This window comes from Oryzias latipes, chromosome 13 (assembly GCF_002234675.1).
Source record: "Oryzias latipes chromosome 13, ASM223467v1".
Classification (NCBI taxonomy): domain Eukaryota; kingdom Metazoa; phylum Chordata; class Actinopteri; order Beloniformes; family Adrianichthyidae; genus Oryzias; species Oryzias latipes.
The window spans coordinates 21791769-21809948 of NC_019871.2; the positions used below are offsets into that span (position 1 = coordinate 21791769).

Consider the following 18180-nt stretch of genomic DNA (forward strand, 5'->3'; position numbering starts at 1 on the left):
TCAGGCTGTGATTGGTTAAAAATCCAGGAAGTCTGCTTACGTCATTATCCAGAACATGGCAGCTTGGCAAAGGAAAGAAGGGGGAAAAAAATTAAAAAATTTAAATTAAAAAAACAAAGGAGAGAAGGGAGCAAATTTTTGACTGTGTGTAGAGAACTATGATCATTTTTAGATATGAAATTACGTATTTGTGTTTTTATGTTTTAATTTAATTTAAATTTTTATGGTTACATTTGTTAGCCATCATTCCTATTATTTTTCAGAATATTAAACATCAAACCAACTATTAGATGATACATTTTAATCGCTCATAATCTCATGCACAGTAAATGCTCAACACGTGTTATCATGTGACTACTACTACAAGTCCCAGGATGCATTTGCTTGTTTCCATAGAAACAGTTGTGTTTGGGAAAGCCGAAGTTGTCAGAAAGCCCCTCGGAAAATTACTGAATTTCAAATTCAGGAAATTCCTGAATGTGCTGAATTTGTCATTCATTAGATAAATTGATTTGACGTCATTAGGTTATTATGTTCGGCGCGCCCGTGGATCTCTCTTTTAAAAACATCAGCAAGCTAACAGGTTGTACTTTTTTTTGTTTCTCTATTTGTTGCTTTGGCTTAGTTTTTATTTCTCAAGTTTGATTTTTAATTTCATTTTTATTATATGTTTTCCATCAGACTTGCTGTTGAAAAACATTAACTTAAAATTCCTGTGAAATATATGGTTATGCCAAAAGGTTGTTTTTTTTTAAAAAAATGGTTAAATTCATCAACAAGTATTATAAAACATGTCATTTTTCAAAAATAATTCCAGACTTAATTTTATTTTCATGTGTTTTTGGTGGACAATAAAAAAATAAAACTTGGGAGAATTATGGAGCAAAAAGGAGACTGAGTGTTTTGTGTCCACTATTGTTTCTTTTGACATTAATACACAAGTTTTAATACAGGATTGTAATGATTTTTAATTATTTTTATCCTGTTTTAATTATATCTCAATTTACTTAGATTAGAATAGAAATAGTTCATTAAAAAATAACTACTTTTGCAAACCAAACTCAACATAAATATATATTTGCACAAAAAGAAATTGACACTAACCTATTTTTATAGGACAAGTTTGTGACATATATGGAATTACTGTTTGCAAGGGGTGTAACAATCAAACGACTTTATTGATGAATTGATTTCTTTTCCTACAATCCAACCAGACCGATCTGTCTGAGGCCACTTGTTAATCAGATCAACATATAAAGTTGTTTCAACAAGAAATTAAACAATTAATTGGATATTTGAAAATACCATTTGGAGTTGGATACGAATTGGGCTGAGGTACTGAAAACGACTAAGTGCATCACAGCGGACAACAACACACATGTGATGACGGCAAAAAATGATCAACCAGCCATCATTCCAGTCCAATGTGAGGAAACGTTATAAATTTAGCAAAGACATGTGACCATACAGTGTGGTAGAATGATCTAAGAATGTTCTATTTCTATTATTTTGATGTGGAAAAACAACAGTGAGCTGAGCTGTAGAAAACTAAAATGTGAATGAATTTGCCAGTATTGCCTTACCATTCTTGTTTACTTGTTTGTTTGTACACATATTTAATTAACACTTATCTAACAAGACATACAAGGAATCTGGAAAACTTCACCTGTGCTGTTCAGTGCAGGTGAAATTGGCACTGGCATTCATCTCTAAGTCAAACTTGTTGAATTATTGACTAAAGATTTCCGCGATCGATTGTAGGTCAGTGAATCGGATCGTTAAAAAAGAACCAATATCTACTATGAATCAGGTTTTCAATCATAAATTATGATATAAACTGAATTGTTGTGAAAATCAATCGCTACACCTCTGCTGTTTGCCTTACGTCACATTCTTTTTAAATGCGTTTGGCCTCTTTTTCCAGTCATTTTAAGAATGTTTTGGGTTTGTTAAAACAAACAAAGAACAAATCCCTCTTTTCTTAGAAATGGTGCTCTGTGACACACATTTAAAGTAGACTCAAATAAATGTAGATAGCAGTTTTCATTTAAACACATACTACATATGTTTGTCTTTTCAGATGCTTGGACGGAGGAACCCAGGAGAAGCCTTCGGCCTTTAAAAAAAAACTCAGAGAACAAATATTTGTGTTGTTCTCTGCGCTTGAGCAACAACAACATTACTGACTTATTTGACCTTGAGAGAACTGTTTGTCATTTCCTTGCGGAACCCAAGCGCCTTGCTTGGCTTGATATTTCCTTCAACAAGATTACCCACATTGACCCAGTGAGTAACTTGGCCTTCTCCTTTATTTACGTGTTTTTATCTTAAAGATGTCTGCATCCTACTTATGTTATATTGGTATTATTTCTGCTCCAGATCCTATGCAGACTGCATGAACTGCGTGTGCTGTATCTTCATGGGAACAGCATTCGTGTTCTGTCAGAGGTGGACAGGCTGGGGGAGCTTCAGCATCTCCACTCCATCACTTTACATGGGAACCCCATAGAAACCAATAAGACGTATAGGTACAGATTTGTTTATTTCAGATGCAACAGCATTTTCCAGAAATGTAAGTAAGTAGAATGTAAGTTCTTTAAGTCCTCCCTAAAGACTCTCTCCAATGAAAATCATAATCTTGGTGTTTTTAACATGCTTTTCTTTTCTGAGGATAGAGAACATATATAAAGAAAATGAAGCTCAAAATTGCATTCCTGAGTATTTCTTTTTCAAATTATTGTGAATCACTGGCAGACGATAAAATGTGGTGGGACGTAGAAAACAAGCTCCCTGTTCCGCTCCATTCTGATGCATACACTTGCAGACAAAGAAATGTAAACGTTGACCTAGTCTGAGCTGACATCTGGCTATAAACTGTACGTCTGGAAAGCTCCAATATTGTTTGACGATTTTTGTTGAACTGGTAATGTTAGATATGGTGTGTGAGGGGCTGTAAGCTAGTGGGAGACCATGTCAACAAAGGGTTTATGGGAAATGAAGGCAGGTTTAGGCCGTTCCGACAGTCCCACCCACAACTTAAAGGTGAATTTCGAATGAATTACTGCTACTCTGCAGAAACTATGTCCTAGAAAACGACAAGTTTTTTTCAAGCTTTTAAAATCTCCATAATCAAAAAACCGCTGCAACGCTTTTACAATTGATCAAAAGGTGATTGGCGTGGGGATTAACAGCAAAAGCAGCTGTCATTTCTAATTAATTGCCATCAGAACTCCTGTTGTTCTACAGCTTTTTGAATTTGGCTACTTGTTCAATCTTACAGTAAGAACTGCAAAGAGTCACATAATGGGACTAAATATAAACCTTTAGCAGCTTCTACTGTTGCACAGTAGAAGTGTGGGGTCAGGTATAACTCTTGGAACTCAAGTGCTTGGAAAGCATAACTCTGCAACAGGTGCTAGAACACAGATCATATCCCCGTCAGTCCGTCTGTGCAACAGCAGCAGTGTTTGAAGACACACTGGTACTGCCAATCACACGCTAAACAAAGGTTACATAGAATTAGCCTCCATTGCTGGTGTATTTATGAACCTAAATGTAGTTTTTGACAGATCAGAATAACACTGTCAATGGTTTCTCTTTTCCTCTCTACAGAAATCATGTGATTTTTGCACTGCCTCAGTTAAAGTCAATGGACTTCAGCGCAGTAACAAGCCAGGAGCGAGTCCTGGCAAAGATGAGGCATCGAAGCAGAAGCCGCAGTAAGACCAACCCAGCGGTCGCAGATATAGAGAACTCCTGATGGCTGCGTAAAGAATGGATGGATGGGCTGTGTAGTAGTTTTTCAAAAGAATATTTGAAAGCTGATTATTTTTCCAAAATATCTGATTTTGACCAGCTTCAGAGATGACGAGTGTTATGACATTTTTCATGTTAGATGCTCCAAAGTTCTGCTTTGCTGCATCCTTGGAGATGATCTCTGAAAAGATTCTACAGAAAGTTCAGAATGTTGGTTTTAAATGTGAAAATATTAACATTTCTAAATAAATTAAAGGTTTTAAATCACCTCTTTGGGTTATTTTATCATTGAAATTCCTCTTTTTCTCCATGTCCTTCAGCAGTCCTGGACTGCAAGGACTACAAAAAATATTTTTGGGTATAGTGATTGACAACCCCCCGAAAAAAAAAAAAAAAATCAGAGCAGGAGAATCCATAAAAAAATGGCCAAAAATGCCATACGCAGCCAAAGAAAAAAAAAAAAAAAGACTTTCAAAATCCACTAACCACAAATTCAAAAGAAGTTTTAAAATTATGGGATGGCCACAGGACCTGCAGCTTGGCGGCTCTTTTAAGTGTGAATTTTGGCACTCTTCACACACAATATGGAAAAAGAAAAATGTTTTGTTTGCAATCTTAAAGAAATTTCACCCCCACCTTGAAGTTTTGTTGACCTTTGACCCTGGGAAGAGGCTGCCATCTTGAACTTTCTTAATAAAAATCTTCATTAGTACCTTCTATAAACTTAAAATTTGTCCTAGGGATTTTCACCCATCGCCTAACTCCTCGAGAAAAATGTTGGCAATTGTAGATTAGCGAGCTCACAAAAGTGGCATTTTCCTGTTGTTTCACATTTCTTAATGCAATATTGTAAAAATGTAATACACAATACCTTAACTAAAGCTGAACGGAATAATTGAACATTTGTGAACATATTAGGAATGTGGGCGTGGTTAACAAAAAACCTCCTTTGTCAAAGAAATAAAACAACTCTTGCAGATTCTTCTCAGAATTACAAAGATCAGTTTGCCATCACTTGGCAACCCAAATACAAAACCGTTGCTATGGACGTGAAACCAACAGAAAAGTCGTGAATATGTCAAGTGCAGCTCTGACCAGGATGGTAGGGGCAGAAGAGGGGGGTGAGGGGCAGTCGCCCATTCAGTGAGGACAGGACAAAAGGGGGCAGGGAGGGCAGCGCCTGCAGGCCATACAATACCGCTCGCAGCTTTAATTTATTTTATTATTAAAACCCCATTATAGGCTCATCATTGAAACGCATAGTAAACAGCTTCTTAAATGCCAGGTTGTGTTTTTAATAATACACGACTACTTTGTTGAAAATTTTTAATGTACTGATTAAACCCAAAAAAAAAGAAAAAAACTAAAAGTTTTTGGTACTAGCCTAAAATATTACAAACATACAGTTATTCAGGTAGTATTACACATCCGAGTAACAAAAAGAAAAGCCAAGTAACTGAAAAAAAAAGCTGAAATCAGTTGTGTGGTTTAAATAGTCACATCCTCGCTGAACATCCCTTTATCGAGCCCAGAGCAGCTCACCGCACTCTCTGTGGAGCAAACAAGCATTGAAGACCAAAAAATAAATAATCACAAAAAGCTCTGAGATCTCACCATCTCCTGCAGTTCATGGAATTTGAACACACTCGACTACGATGGTTAGTTTCTGATTAATATGGACAACTCTATATGAGGATAACCTGCAGTGAACCTTTTTGTGTAAAACTAACACTTGAGAAGGCTGCATGTCGGTTCAACTCCCCTTTACAAGCAGACAAACTCTGTACAAGCCATCATGTTTTTAGAATCCGTCTGTACAAAAGGATGAATATGCTGTGTCCTCCAACACCCTGCCCCTCCATCACTCTTCTGTTCCCCACTGCATTCAATTATCTAAAATTCTGAGGCAAAAAAAAAAAAAACACACACAAAAAATTAAAAAATGTCAAAACAGAAGCTGACTGATTCGTAGCTGACATGAGTGAATTAAATCCCCACACATCAGACGCATTCATCATTTGGCTAGAACAGGAAAACAAAAAAAATAACCAAATGAAAATTTTCAGTCCCCACCCCTGCTTTTGAAACGCTGTTTCATTTTCCTTCATCGTCACAGAGACTGCTGGGGTTTGCACTCCGTCCATTCAGTTCATGCTTTTGGATTAAAGTAAAGTGAGACTTTCCTGAAGATTCAACCAAACAAGGCGTGAAAAACTTCCAGGTTATAACAAAAGAGAGATGAGGAATGTGACTTTTCCCCTACATCTCCATATGGAGCCTGAAATCCCACATGAACCTCTCTCCCAAGTGCACATTGGACAGAAAACCTACTGTCACAGATCCTCTAAGCACAATAGTGGACAGTTAGACCGGAGCAAAACCTCTGTGGGGTTTTTAACAGTCAGAGGTATGACTGAGAGGTATGACCGAGAAGCACAGGATCAAAGTAGTTTTAAAAAAAAACAGAAAAAGTGGGCTGGAGGAGAACACAGATGAGACGAAGAGCGACTTGGATGGGAGGAACAATATGCAGGTCGGAGTTGCAGAATCAAGGAATGGCAAACTGGACCACCAGTTCCTCTTTAGCATCCACTTTGATTTGAGAGATCGCACTGTAAGCATAAGCAGCTATCTTGGACACCTGCGGAAAAAGGACAACATTGTAGGTTTCATTTATTTGACAGGAACCAATTACAGGAACATTAATAAAAGAAAAGGTGCTTTGTCCCAGACCATAGCTCTCAGAGCTAATGTCCATTTGCAGTCCCAACAAGCAGCAAGTCAAATATTGAAGAATTGAACAAAAATTGTGTATTTGCTCTTTAAAAGATGTCTTACAAACGTTCAGCTTTACAGTTAAAAGAGAAAAAGCAACTCTTCACATGAAGTACTTAGCGGAGACGTCTCCCAACGAGGTTTTTTTTTGCCCCCAATCCGATTCTGAGTCATTTGATTTTGAAAATCTGCATGATCAGAACGCTATTACAGACTTCTAATAGAATATTTTAAAATATAAAGCACTGATCATAATAATGAAAAAAAAAATTAATATTAATACTTCAGCAGAAAGTAACATGCGATTTCAACTGAGAGTCTAGTAATTAATATCACTTGTTTTCTTTTTTTTGTCCATTTGTACATTTTTAAGGGGGAGAATTCTGAATGTTTAGATGAAGAAATGGGTTGATGCAACAATATTTCAAAATACTCTGTTTTTATTTTCAAAACACAACCAAGATAAACCTCAACTTTTTTATAGGGTCTTTGTTTTGTTTTTTAAACAAATCACCTGGTTTTACAGCATAAAACAAGGCAGGACAAACAGGACATGGATTCAAGGACATGGATTAAAGTGCGTGTCAGTGTGGTTACCTGCTGAATATCTGAATATGACACCAGATCACTTGCAAGCACTTGGTGGGGCTGGGTAGTGAGTGAGGGGAGGGCTAGTGCTTTCTTCTGTGGTAGGCTGGTGCTCACTGCAGTCAACTTTGTACTGGAACCATAAAAAAAAACACAAGTTCAGCTTCAAAAAAAATTAACCCAAATGGTCTCGCTTGTGTCCGACCAGACTGCACAGTTTTGCACTATAACCGGCGGTTGCCTTTTACAGCTTGACAGCTGTTTTGTCTAAACAGCTTTTATAGGGAAGCACCAGCACTGCAGCAATTTTGTGGTTAAATTACCTCCTTCACAACTTCCTCAGGATACAAAGACCTCATCATCCTCAATTGCTTTAGATTCCACGAATAAAACTGTTTTTTTTGCTAAATCCGAACCATGTATACAAAATATTGCAGAATAAAAGTTGTTCAACCAATTACAATACAGAGGCTTGCAGTTTACAAATTTAATATAAATTTAAATTATTGGCTTACACATGCCAAAAGTTCAGTTGGTAACGAATAAGTAGTCTTCAAAGACATACCTGTATTGCTTGGCTTTGTCCATGTATTCATGCTGCTCCATAACAACAGAGTCAGCTGCTGAGACATCAATGATGTTCCTCAAACACAACAAAGAGATTTTCATTACTTGCGTTTGAGACTATAGTGTCAAAAGTCCCATTCTGGACCTATCCAAACATAAAAAGTGCCTTACTGTGCTGTCTTGACCAGGATGGATGTGAGAATGGCCTGCTCATCCGTCCGCGCTGATGGGACGCTAGGATTGATCCAGTCTGTCCCATTTGGAGGCTTGCTAATGGGGTTTGGGTGGGGGATAAGGGGCTTAATCTCATCAGGGTCCTTGCAAAAGTAGCAGAGCATCTATTCAGACAATTTATACACACTTCTGAATGAAAATGTCACAAATACTGTCTTAAAACTGTTTTCTGAAGTAGTTGCAACAATGAAAGCATGCCATTTTACCAGGACAAAAGACTGTAGATGACATGTGTGCAGCAAGTTACTCATTTTTACTTTTAATAAGTGAACATATTACAAACTCTTCAACTAAGAGAAATCTCTGCAACCTTTGCTAGTGCTGAACAATAAGTCTGTTATGATATTTATTTTTCATGTGTTAGGTTATCCAGTACCATTTCATTTTAAATATTTTAAGAAACTTTTTCACTTAACCGGAAAACAGTTCATCTCAACTTTTAATTCTTTAAATACGAATACAAAAACCCTTCATCCACTTGTACATGTTATGCTACCAGACCTTACACAAATCAATAAAAATAATGTTAATTAAACCTAATGTGTGTTTTATTATAGAGAAATGTTTAAACTAAATCAATTATACTTTAAATTTCACTATGCTTTTAACAGAACAATTTACGTGTTTGGTTTAATGTGCTTTGCAAAAATAATAAAAATAGAGGGCTAAACAGTTATTTTACTACAACTATGATGGCATATTTACAGTAACAAAGGAACGTCACACTTGTTTCCTTATACTAAAATAGCTTGGAGTCTGCATGATCATGTGACACTGAACTCTTCAAGACACAATACGGAAAAGTCTAGTTATGTATTCTGTACAGCCTACAGCTCACAATTGATTTCTAACCCATGATTAAACAGCACGAACATAATCTACGTAACAAACTGCAGGACGTGAATTTGTTTGATAAGTAAATATTTCGTATATATAAACCACTAAACTTTAACAAGAAATCCAGATGTTTACATTAACAGATATACAACTTGTTTACTTTACTTAAGCTACTAAATCAGCTCCGGGCTAGGCCTGCATTAGAGTTAGCTACATTGCTTTAGATGTTACAGAAATATCTGACACAAAACTAGAAGTTACATGGGCAGGTTTTCCTCTTTATATTTAAATATCAATTTTAAAAAAAAGTAAATACCACGGTAAACAAGGCAGAACCGAGCACCGTACAGTTATCGGGTTGTGGTTAGCTAGCGGCTAACTACCTGACTTGTGTTCTCGTCCTCGTTGCTGTAACAGCAACCCATGGCGGCGGCGTCTGAGGAGCCAAACTAGCAATGCGCGGCTTCCCTGTTCTCCTTCAGATACGAGCCGCGCGCTCCGTCTCCAACAAACATAAAATTCCTCTCCTGTGGACTTTTACTTTAACAACATCAAGAAGCAGGAAGCTACTGCAGCACAGCAGCTTTTCAGACAGGCTATCACATGACAGCAGCTGTGTTGCAACAACAACTCAACTTCTACTTCCGGTTCTCGTGAAGCCGCTGCGGCCTTCGTCACGTGATGCAGGTTGTTTCATGCAGAAGCACAGTGGCGCCCTTCGGCGGGGCCGTGTGCCATTAGAACCCTCACCCCTTGCTTCGTTAACCCTTGTGCTATCCTAGGCATTTTAACATTGGGAGCTGGGTCATCTAGACCGACTAAACAGTGCGCTGAATCTTTTTTCTTCAATGATTTGTGATCTTCACTGGTGTCCATAAATTACATGAAATCTTTCCACCTTTATCCACCTTTGTCATGGTAGGGAGAACACGTCAAAGTAAGGGTGGGGTCATCTAAGATAGCACAAGGGTTAAAACAAATAATATTATTTTTGTTCCAGGCAATTAATGAAATCTGATAAACAATTATGTCATCAATATTTGTAATAAAAAATAGTATAATGTTTTTAAATTATGTATTATAATATACATATAAATCTTGAATCTATCATTTTTACAATATATAAAAATTATTAAATAAATAAAAAATATTAACACCTTCGTTTTCCTCCAAAATTTATTTAAGATAAGAAAAAATAAATATCTGTGGTGAATTCCACCTTCAGGAGCTTTAGCTGAAAATAATCAGTCATCTGTTTAAAAGCCAAAGGAAAAAATTGAGCAGAGCTGAAAAAAAAGACCTTTAAGTGTTAAATAATTTATCAGAACCAACAGCAGGTGAACAGGCCCCGTTTATATCGCTGATAAAGAAAATGGATGGACAGACGGACAGATGGATTATTTATTTTGTTGCTGAAGTGATGAAAAAAGGTATTCTTTTTCTTGTTTCATCTAATAACTGACTTTTGAAATCTGAAGTGTTGGATTTTTGAGTGAACAGTAATGGATAACAAAACTCCGCTTGGGATAATCTGAATCCGAATTGCAACTAAAAAAGACCCACAGTTTGCTCAGAATGTTGGAGTTTTGCTAAGTCCAACTACCTGCCAATCAAAAAAAAAACACACACCTCCACATATTCCACACCTGTGGTGAACAAAAATAAATCAATAGAAATATAAAATTTTGCTTTAAAGTCCGACTTTTAGATGTGAGAGTCAGTGGGAAATTGCCTCATTCTGAAACCAGCCTCTAGTGGTCATTTAGGTGTGTGACAATGAATGGGCGTTAAATTTAAGGTTCTCCATTTCAGATATTCACAGTGAATGTTTGGAAATCCACATTTACTCATAAAAATCCTCACAGAAATTAAAGAAAAGAAAAAATGTACCAGTCATAATTAATGAAGATAGTTAGACAAACAAATAGTTAGCCAAACATAAGTGCGGACAGGAAATATATACAGTAAACACATTTTCAGAAAATTTTTTCAGAAACAAAAAGTTTTTAAAAAAAACTCCATAAGCTGTAAGCATGGTTGTGACAATTTTATGTTTTTGACAAGGAAAATGTAGATTTGTTCATGAAAATGGGTCAATTTAAATATAAATATCTCAATGTTGACTTGTTTTTATCATAGATTTGTCTATGAGCTCTTATTGTTGTTGTTTTTTACAGTGAAGACAAAACTTTTAAGGAATAGCATGATTAAATTCCAGAGTCAAATGGCACTACCGGTAAATAAAATACATTTGATTTAAAACACATGCCTTTCAATGATGGCCTAACAGCGGATGAACAGTTCAACATTATAATGGGGTGGCCATGGTGCAGCAGTAGGGCGGCTGACCTCTAATCGAAATATTGCCTGTTTAATTCCCACCTGCTCCGCTTCATTCTGATGCATCCACCTTTTATATGACTAGATCCAAGTAGATCTTTGTTTTCATCATCAGAGCTGGCATCAGGCATTACGATAACATTGCTCCGGAAATGTTATGGTGAGGGTGTGAGGGGCTGTTAGCTACAGGAAGAGCGAGTAAAATGACATCTTTCAGTAATGGCTGAATTTCTAATAAACGACTGCCACTCCGCAGAAACTGTCCAAGAAAATAGCATAGGTTTGCTGATTTGGGGTAAAATCGGCATAATCATATTTAAAAGACCACTTGGAACATTTTTAGAATAGAGCAAAAGATGATTAGAGTGGGACTTTGAGAAAGTCAAGTTTACTGTACTAGATCAGTGTGTTTTAAACTTTGAGATTTATAAAAAAAAATCAAGAAGTTCTCTTTCTAATACCATTCTTAACAAAAGCAAGATGGTGTGAGAGAGGAGCAGTCTGTGACATGTAAGCACAAGTCTAATCTCTCTGGAGAAGATGAAAGGGTCTCCGACACGCCTCACAGACGGAAAACAGCGGCACTAAAAAGAGGGGTTTCTGTCTCAGCCTGATGATAGAGACAGAAGCTTTTATTATACTCAGCAGTTACGCTGCATCAGAACCATTTCTTACTATATTATGTTGTATAACTCGTCATTAACTTTTTCTATTAATCTGTATAATTGCATTTGCTGAAATGCTTTGAAATCTGCCAGATCTACTGCTTTTTTATTTGTAAATCCAACATTTGAGCCGTGTTGATTTTAGGGATGCTGCAATACTGTTTAAAACCGAACAATGTCACCGCTGGCGTTCCAAACAGGAAGTAGCCGCTTGCTCCCAAAACCAAAATCCCATTGACTTCTATGGAGGAAAAGCTGCCATTACTTAGTCATCCTATTTGTCAGAATAACCATTCCTGCTCTGACACTCTTTTAAAGACCCCTTCCAATAAAAATTGTGTTTTTTTAACATGCTCTTGAAGCATTTTTCTCAAAATTAGTGACTGCTGCTGATTAAAATTGCGTTGCTGAGTATTTCTTTACTGAAAACAGTGAGAATCAGGAGCAGATGGGAAAAAAATGCAGTTTGAAAAACAGAGAGCTCTCAGCAAAAGGGGAGGGGAAGGGGGGAGGGCTTGCTTCCCCAACAGTCCTGCCCACAACTCAGAGGCAAATTTCTAAAAATAAAAACTCCTGCTGCTTTGCTGTCCTAGAAAACGACGGGTTTTTTTATCCTAAATACTGCATAATCTTAATTAAAAGACCACTGGTAATAATTTTACAATCGATCAAAAGATGATTGGAGTGAAACTTGAATATAAAAAGCCTATAAAGTGAAGGCACACTGGTAAGGCTCTGTACGGCTGCAGAGGTGGGCTGAAGGAGGTGCCTGTCTCTTCATCACCTCCTGTTTCCTCCACTCCTCTCCGTTTCCACCTTCAGGAGTTGCAGCGGCTGGGATCCAACCTGAAGGCAGTATGTTTATCTTCCTGCTCAGCCTGGTGGCTCTGCCGCCTGCAGCCTCCCACGACCCCGGCAGCGTGGCTCTGCTGACCCCGCTCGGACAGCCGTCCCTCCGCTCCGTGTGCAAACCCATCCCGAACACCCTGTCGCTGTGTCACGGCATCGGCTACCGGCGCATGTGGATCCCCAACCTGCTCGGCCACGACAGCCTGCGGGAGGTGCAGCAGCAGTCGGCGGCGTGGCTGCCCCTCGTCTCCAAGCTGTGCCACGGAGACACCAAGAAGTTCCTGTGCTCCCTGTTCGCGCCCGTCTGCCTGCCGGAGCTCAGCGGGCCCGTCAGCCCCTGCAGGGGCCTGTGCGAAGCCGTGCGGGACGGATGCGTGCCCGTCATGAGCGCCTTTGGCTTCCCCTGGCCAGAGATGTTCAACTGTTCCCGGTTCCCCCACGGAACCGAACTCTGTATCCCGGCAACCGGGGCGCGGGAGGGGCGGACTGAAGAGGAGGTCCGGCACGAGGAGGCGCTCAAGGGTCTGTGAACTTTGACTCCTCAAAAAGCTTTTCCAAAGTAGCACTCACAAAAAAAAAAAGCTAAAGCACTGAATTTTTGCTGATGTGTAGAAAAGGAAACTTAAGGAGAAAATGTTCTTCAGTTGTTTTTTTTTTTTTAGTTTCTTTTTAGTTCCACTTGTGCAGCTCTGGAACAAGTAATCCAGGGATGACCAACCCCGGTCCTCAGAGCCACAACCCTGCCTGTCTTCCAGTTCTCCCTGACCAGCTTGCTGCTGATTGGCTGACTCAAGTCATTCTACATCCTGATTGATTGAACACACCTGGTGTAGGTTGTCATCATCAAGCAGTCCAGGTAGAGCTGGAAATCAGGCAGGGTTTGAGGCTTTTGAAGACCAAGGTTGGCCAACCCTGAAGTAATCCAACATTACATGATCACACACAATAAGTTAAAATATTGTTATTTACGTGAGAGCTTTTCCTATGTTGTCTGAATTTGATTCAAATAGGTAAAAATGTACTTTGATATTACTAATAAAAACAAATTTTCTTAGTTTGATATTCAGTACCCCAAAAATGAAGACAATAATAGAAAGCCCAAAATTACCAAACTTTATTTCCCCTATTTCCCTCAATGACAGCTGGACGGGAACGTCTCATGGTCCTCAATAGCCTCGTGATGTCATTCTGAGGCAACGCGTTCCACAAGTGCTACATGCAGTTCTGCTAGATTACGTAACCCTTGTTGTCCTAGGCACTTTAACATTGGGAGTTGGGTCATCTAGACCCACTAGACAGTGCTCTGAACCTTTTTTCTTCAATTATTTGTGATCTTCACTGGTGTCCATGGAAATCATGAAATCTTTCCCCCCTTTATCCACCTTTGTCCTGGTAAGAATAACACGTCAAAGTAAGGGTGGGGTCATCTAAGGTAGCACAAGGGTTAAGGGTGGTGTACCGTCATCCAGTCTCTGCTTCAGCTGGTTCCAGATGTGCTCTATGGGATTTAGGTCTGGGGTCATTGCTGATCAAACCATTTGAGACACTCCCACTTCCTGAAGTCCAGGTGTGAAAATTCTGGCACCCTGTATGGAGCATTTTAGTCCATGAACAGAAAGTTAGGGGTGTGCTGGTGGAATTGGGGAGGATAATGGTTCTAAGATGTCTCTGAGGTAAGAACCTGCAGTGACTGGACCATCTAAAATAACCAAATGGGTTTTGTGCTGGCTGGTGATGCCTGCTCAGACTGCAGCTCCTCCACCAAAGTGAACTCTGGCGACCATGTTGACCTCGGCGTATCGCTCTCCTCCAGCATCACCGATGACCATAATTTCTGCGCAAAGTGACCCAACACACATCAGTGAACAGGACGCTATAGACCATTCCTGCATTGTCCAGGTCACATGGTCTTGTACTGCAAACGTTCACGGCACTGTCTTGGTGTCAGTGGAGTCACCTGCAACAGTCGTCTGGTATTCAAGTCAAAGCGGTGGAGCCAGTTGTCAATAGTTAGTGTGGAAACTCACATCCTTCACATCTGGTAAACGGGCCTGCAGCTGTGTGGCGTTTGCTAAACCATGTCTGTGTGCAGAGGTCCTTAGGTACTGGTCATGTGTTCTGTCATTTGCACGGCTCCACTCAGGGGTCTGTCACAAACTCTGCCAGTAGTTCTGTGTCTTGATGTAAGTCTGCTGATGACACTTTGAGACTCACAAGTTCACCTGCAACATCTGGCTGTCTACTACCAACCTAAAGGCGCTGTGACCAGGTGGTGCTGCTGGTCTATTAAACAACCTCATGTAGTCATGGCTGTTTGAATGATGAACTTGGAATGACTTACTGGAAAAAAACAGCTTTTTATTTCCACAGAATGTTGAAATTGTTGACACATTGAAAATGTTTTCATTTGAGATTTTTTTGGTTTTGGTTCCAATAGATAAGACATGGTCTTACTCATGTTAACCCCAAAACTGTTGGTTTAATTCATTCATTGACAGCTAAAAAGTAAAGAATTAGTTTCAAAGGAAATTGATTTAATAAAGTATATTAAATATACCCAAATGTCTCCTGTGCTGACATACATTAATTTTAGTATAAGGTTTTATACATTCCATATGAAAATTTCTTATAAAGGATGTGAGATGAAAAAAAACACAAAATGAGCAGCTAATGAAAAAGAAATTACAACATAAAAGATACATTTCACAAGAGTCATTTAAATAATTAAATATTGTTTGCAGCTGCAGAAATGTTCTGAGTTCCAATTAAGTCATTAACTTCAGTAGAATGTCAACAGGAAGCTTGGTTTTAAGGTTGTTTTATATCAGTAATCAACCCTTTTTCTCAGATTTTATTTGTTTCTTCTCTCACTAAATCAGCTCGAACCTTTTTTGATACTCTAAGAATTTATTAAAGGCCTGAATGCTTTTTTCACCTCTGTACCGAACTGCCATCAACACCAGCCTTTTTACTTCTCCTTTACAGGGAGCATCATTTGCGATGTATGCAGTCTGGCTGTAGAAGGAGAAAGTGAAATCCAAGAAAACTTCTGCCACAGTCCATACGGTAAGAGCCCATCCTGGAGTTGAGCGTTTGGTTTTTGAAGAAGGTCATGTAAAGCAAATGAAAAAGAAAAAAAAAAGTCTTTTGAGCGACAGTTAAGCGAGGAGATGACTTACATTTTTCCGTCCCAGCCTTGAAGATGCGTCTGGACAGCGTGTCTACAGTGGGCCGGGACCGCCAGCTGGTGCCGCATGCCCGCAGCCGCATCCTCCGGTGGGCAGGCGGAGGCGCAGAGAGGGTTCAAGAATTTGGAAGTGCGATGGTCTATGGCGCTCTGTGGCTGCAAGAGGGCGGCAGCTGTATCTGTCCTGGATTGGATGCTGCGAGGGTAAAAGAAGACGCAGAGTCCGCTGAAGGGCAGGTGGATGGGAAGCAAAGCAAAGATGGAGGGAAAGTGGAGAAAGCAGCCTCTGGTGGGTGGTTCTTATCCCTGGCTCAGGCTGAGGAGGGAAGACTGGTGCTGACTCGACTGCTGAGGTGGACCAGAGGGGAGAGAGAACTCAGGAAGTTCATCAGATCGCTCATCAAAAAACCTTGCCCAGATGTTTAAAGTGATTGGCTCCAACCTAATATTTGTGCCACTGATGTTTTCATAACACACAACACAAACTGTGTAAGTTTAGGACTTTTAGCATTTCCAAAATATTGCTGTAAAACCACATTCACTTAAGACCAAACAGCGTCAATAGAAAACAATGCAAATGTAGTCATTTTGTCTGTTAACACCAGTTAGAGCACATCTGCAAAAGTCACAAAGGAAATATATAAAAAAAAGACATTTTGCATCCTTTAAACTGGAGAAGGAGGCTTTTTTTTTCTATAAACAGGCAAAATGGAAAATATATTTTTTTGGTGAAATGACTGTAAACTGATGTATTCGTATACATTTGCATAAAAGCCTACAGTCTGGTTCTACTGTGATCAGTTTCTATTATTTTTAGATATTTTCTGAATTCAAAAACTTTGCTGAAATGAGAAAAAGAAAATCCACATTTCTAAATTATATTCTACCATGATGTAAACATTCAGTCCAAGATATGGATGGAAATAATCTTCTTTTAGTTCACAAAGACCCACTCCCATCACCTTCCCAGTGGGTTTTTAATCATGATGATGCTGTTTTTAAAGAAAAGAAAATAAAAACAGTCATTTTCTTGGGCATAGTTTCTGCAGAGCAGCAGGAGTTCATCAGAAATTCACCTCTGGGTTTTGGGCAGGACTGATGGTGCGGCTTAACCCTGTGCCCTCTTTTCTTTCCCGTTGTGGAGCATAGGGAGCTTTTTTCAAATTGCATTTTTTATCTGCACCTGATTCACAACTATGTGAATTAAAAAATCCTCAGAAATTCAATTTTGAGCTTACTTTTCTTTACATATATGTCTGCCCTCATCAAAAAAAACCCAAGAAAACATGTTAAAAACACCAAAAACACAATTTTAATAAGATGGGCTCTTTAAATAATTTGTTTTTATTCTTATTTTTACTTCCTTTTTATTTTTATTCCTACAAAATTTATTTTTATTGTCTTTTTAGGCATTTTTAACTAAGTTTACAAATTAATGTTCGTAAGACTGACTGGTTTTTAAGTTTCAGAAATGTTCTTTTTTCTTTTCGTAATGTTTATTGTGTCTCAGTAGGACAGAAAATGGATTCCATAGAAACACACAAACAAACCTTTACTTGACAGATCAATTTCCTTTAGCCTACGTATGTAACTCTTTTAGGTTTTTATTTAATCGTCAGGTCTATTTTAAAAATTTTAACGGATTCTGCAACCACAAGCCAAAAGAGAATAAAATATCTAAAGCTTTTATGTTGGCGGTGTCTTTTTACTGAACTCTAGATCTTAACTGTCATGCGTGTGATACATAAATTATTCAGTCTCTCACCTTCTGATGTACGCAGACAGACACTCCTCTCTTTGTATTTCTGCACCTGTGTTGGTCAAAGTGTCACTTTTCAGTGCTCATCATCGACTCCTCCACTTTGCTTTACAGAAAAGGTGAGTTTTTTTCCCAGTATTTTAAAAAGTGCATGTCAATCTCCTCTGAATCGGCAGTACCTGTCCAGGTGTCCTGTCCAGAGAACCTGAGAAGTTCAGTTGCCTGACAAACATCCAGACTGCAGCCTTTGCAGCTTGTGTTGAATAGTTTTCAGTTAAGCTTGAAGGTTTTATTTAATTTTAGAAAATGTTCTGCTGTTTTGTGTTAATTACTGAAAGTTTGGCCTTTTCCTTTAGTATCATAGTAGCAACTACCTGCGACTTCAGTGTCTGGATACCCAAATTCAAACGTTTACTTTGGGAAGTCTTCATCTAAACCAGGAGTCTGCAACCTGAGGCTCCAGTGCCGCATGTGGCTCTTTTGTGGCTCTGTTGTTAAAGAAAAGCAAAATGTTTTTCATTTTAATGTATTTTTTTCCGCATTATATGGCGCATCAATTGAAATAAAACAGTCAGATAAATGAAACTTATTCAGCTCATTCACAAACGGGGCTCCTGACTACA

At 38.6% G+C, this 18180-nt stretch overlaps 3 protein-coding genes across 3 annotated transcripts; 2 read left to right on the forward strand and 1 right to left on the reverse strand.

Moving 5' to 3' along the window:
* The first annotated feature begins 373 nt into the window (after positions 1–373).
* Positions 374–4025, forward strand: LOC101170946 (leucine-rich repeat-containing protein 51). The gene is made up of 4 exons (XM_004075749.3): positions 374–583; positions 2081–2286; positions 2380–2528; positions 3613–4025. Exons 1-4 carry the CDS (start codon positions 532–534, stop codon positions 3758–3760), a joined length of 555 nt encoding a protein of 184 aa, XP_004075797.1. The 5' UTR covers positions 374–531; the 3' UTR covers positions 3761–4025.
* Positions 4026–5067: 1042 nt separating this feature from the next.
* Positions 5068–9468, reverse strand: lamtor1 (late endosomal/lysosomal adaptor, MAPK and MTOR activator 1). Its single transcript, XM_004075750.4, has 5 exons — positions 9141–9468; positions 7858–8003; positions 7685–7762; positions 7129–7252; positions 5068–6397 (listed from the first exon to the last, which is right to left on the reverse strand). Exons 1-5 carry the CDS (start codon positions 9180–9182, stop codon positions 6305–6307), a joined length of 483 nt encoding a protein of 160 aa, XP_004075798.1. The 5' UTR covers positions 9183–9468; the 3' UTR covers positions 5068–6304.
* A 2910-nt stretch (positions 9469–12378) lies between these two features.
* LOC101171428 (secreted frizzled-related protein 2) lies at positions 12379–16595 on the forward strand. Its single transcript, XM_004075751.4, has 3 exons — positions 12379–13133; positions 15597–15677; positions 15806–16595. Exons 1-3 carry the CDS (start codon positions 12620–12622, stop codon positions 16222–16224), a joined length of 1014 nt encoding a protein of 337 aa, XP_004075799.1. The 5' UTR covers positions 12379–12619; the 3' UTR covers positions 16225–16595.
* The last annotated feature ends 1585 nt before the right edge of the window (positions 16596–18180 follow it).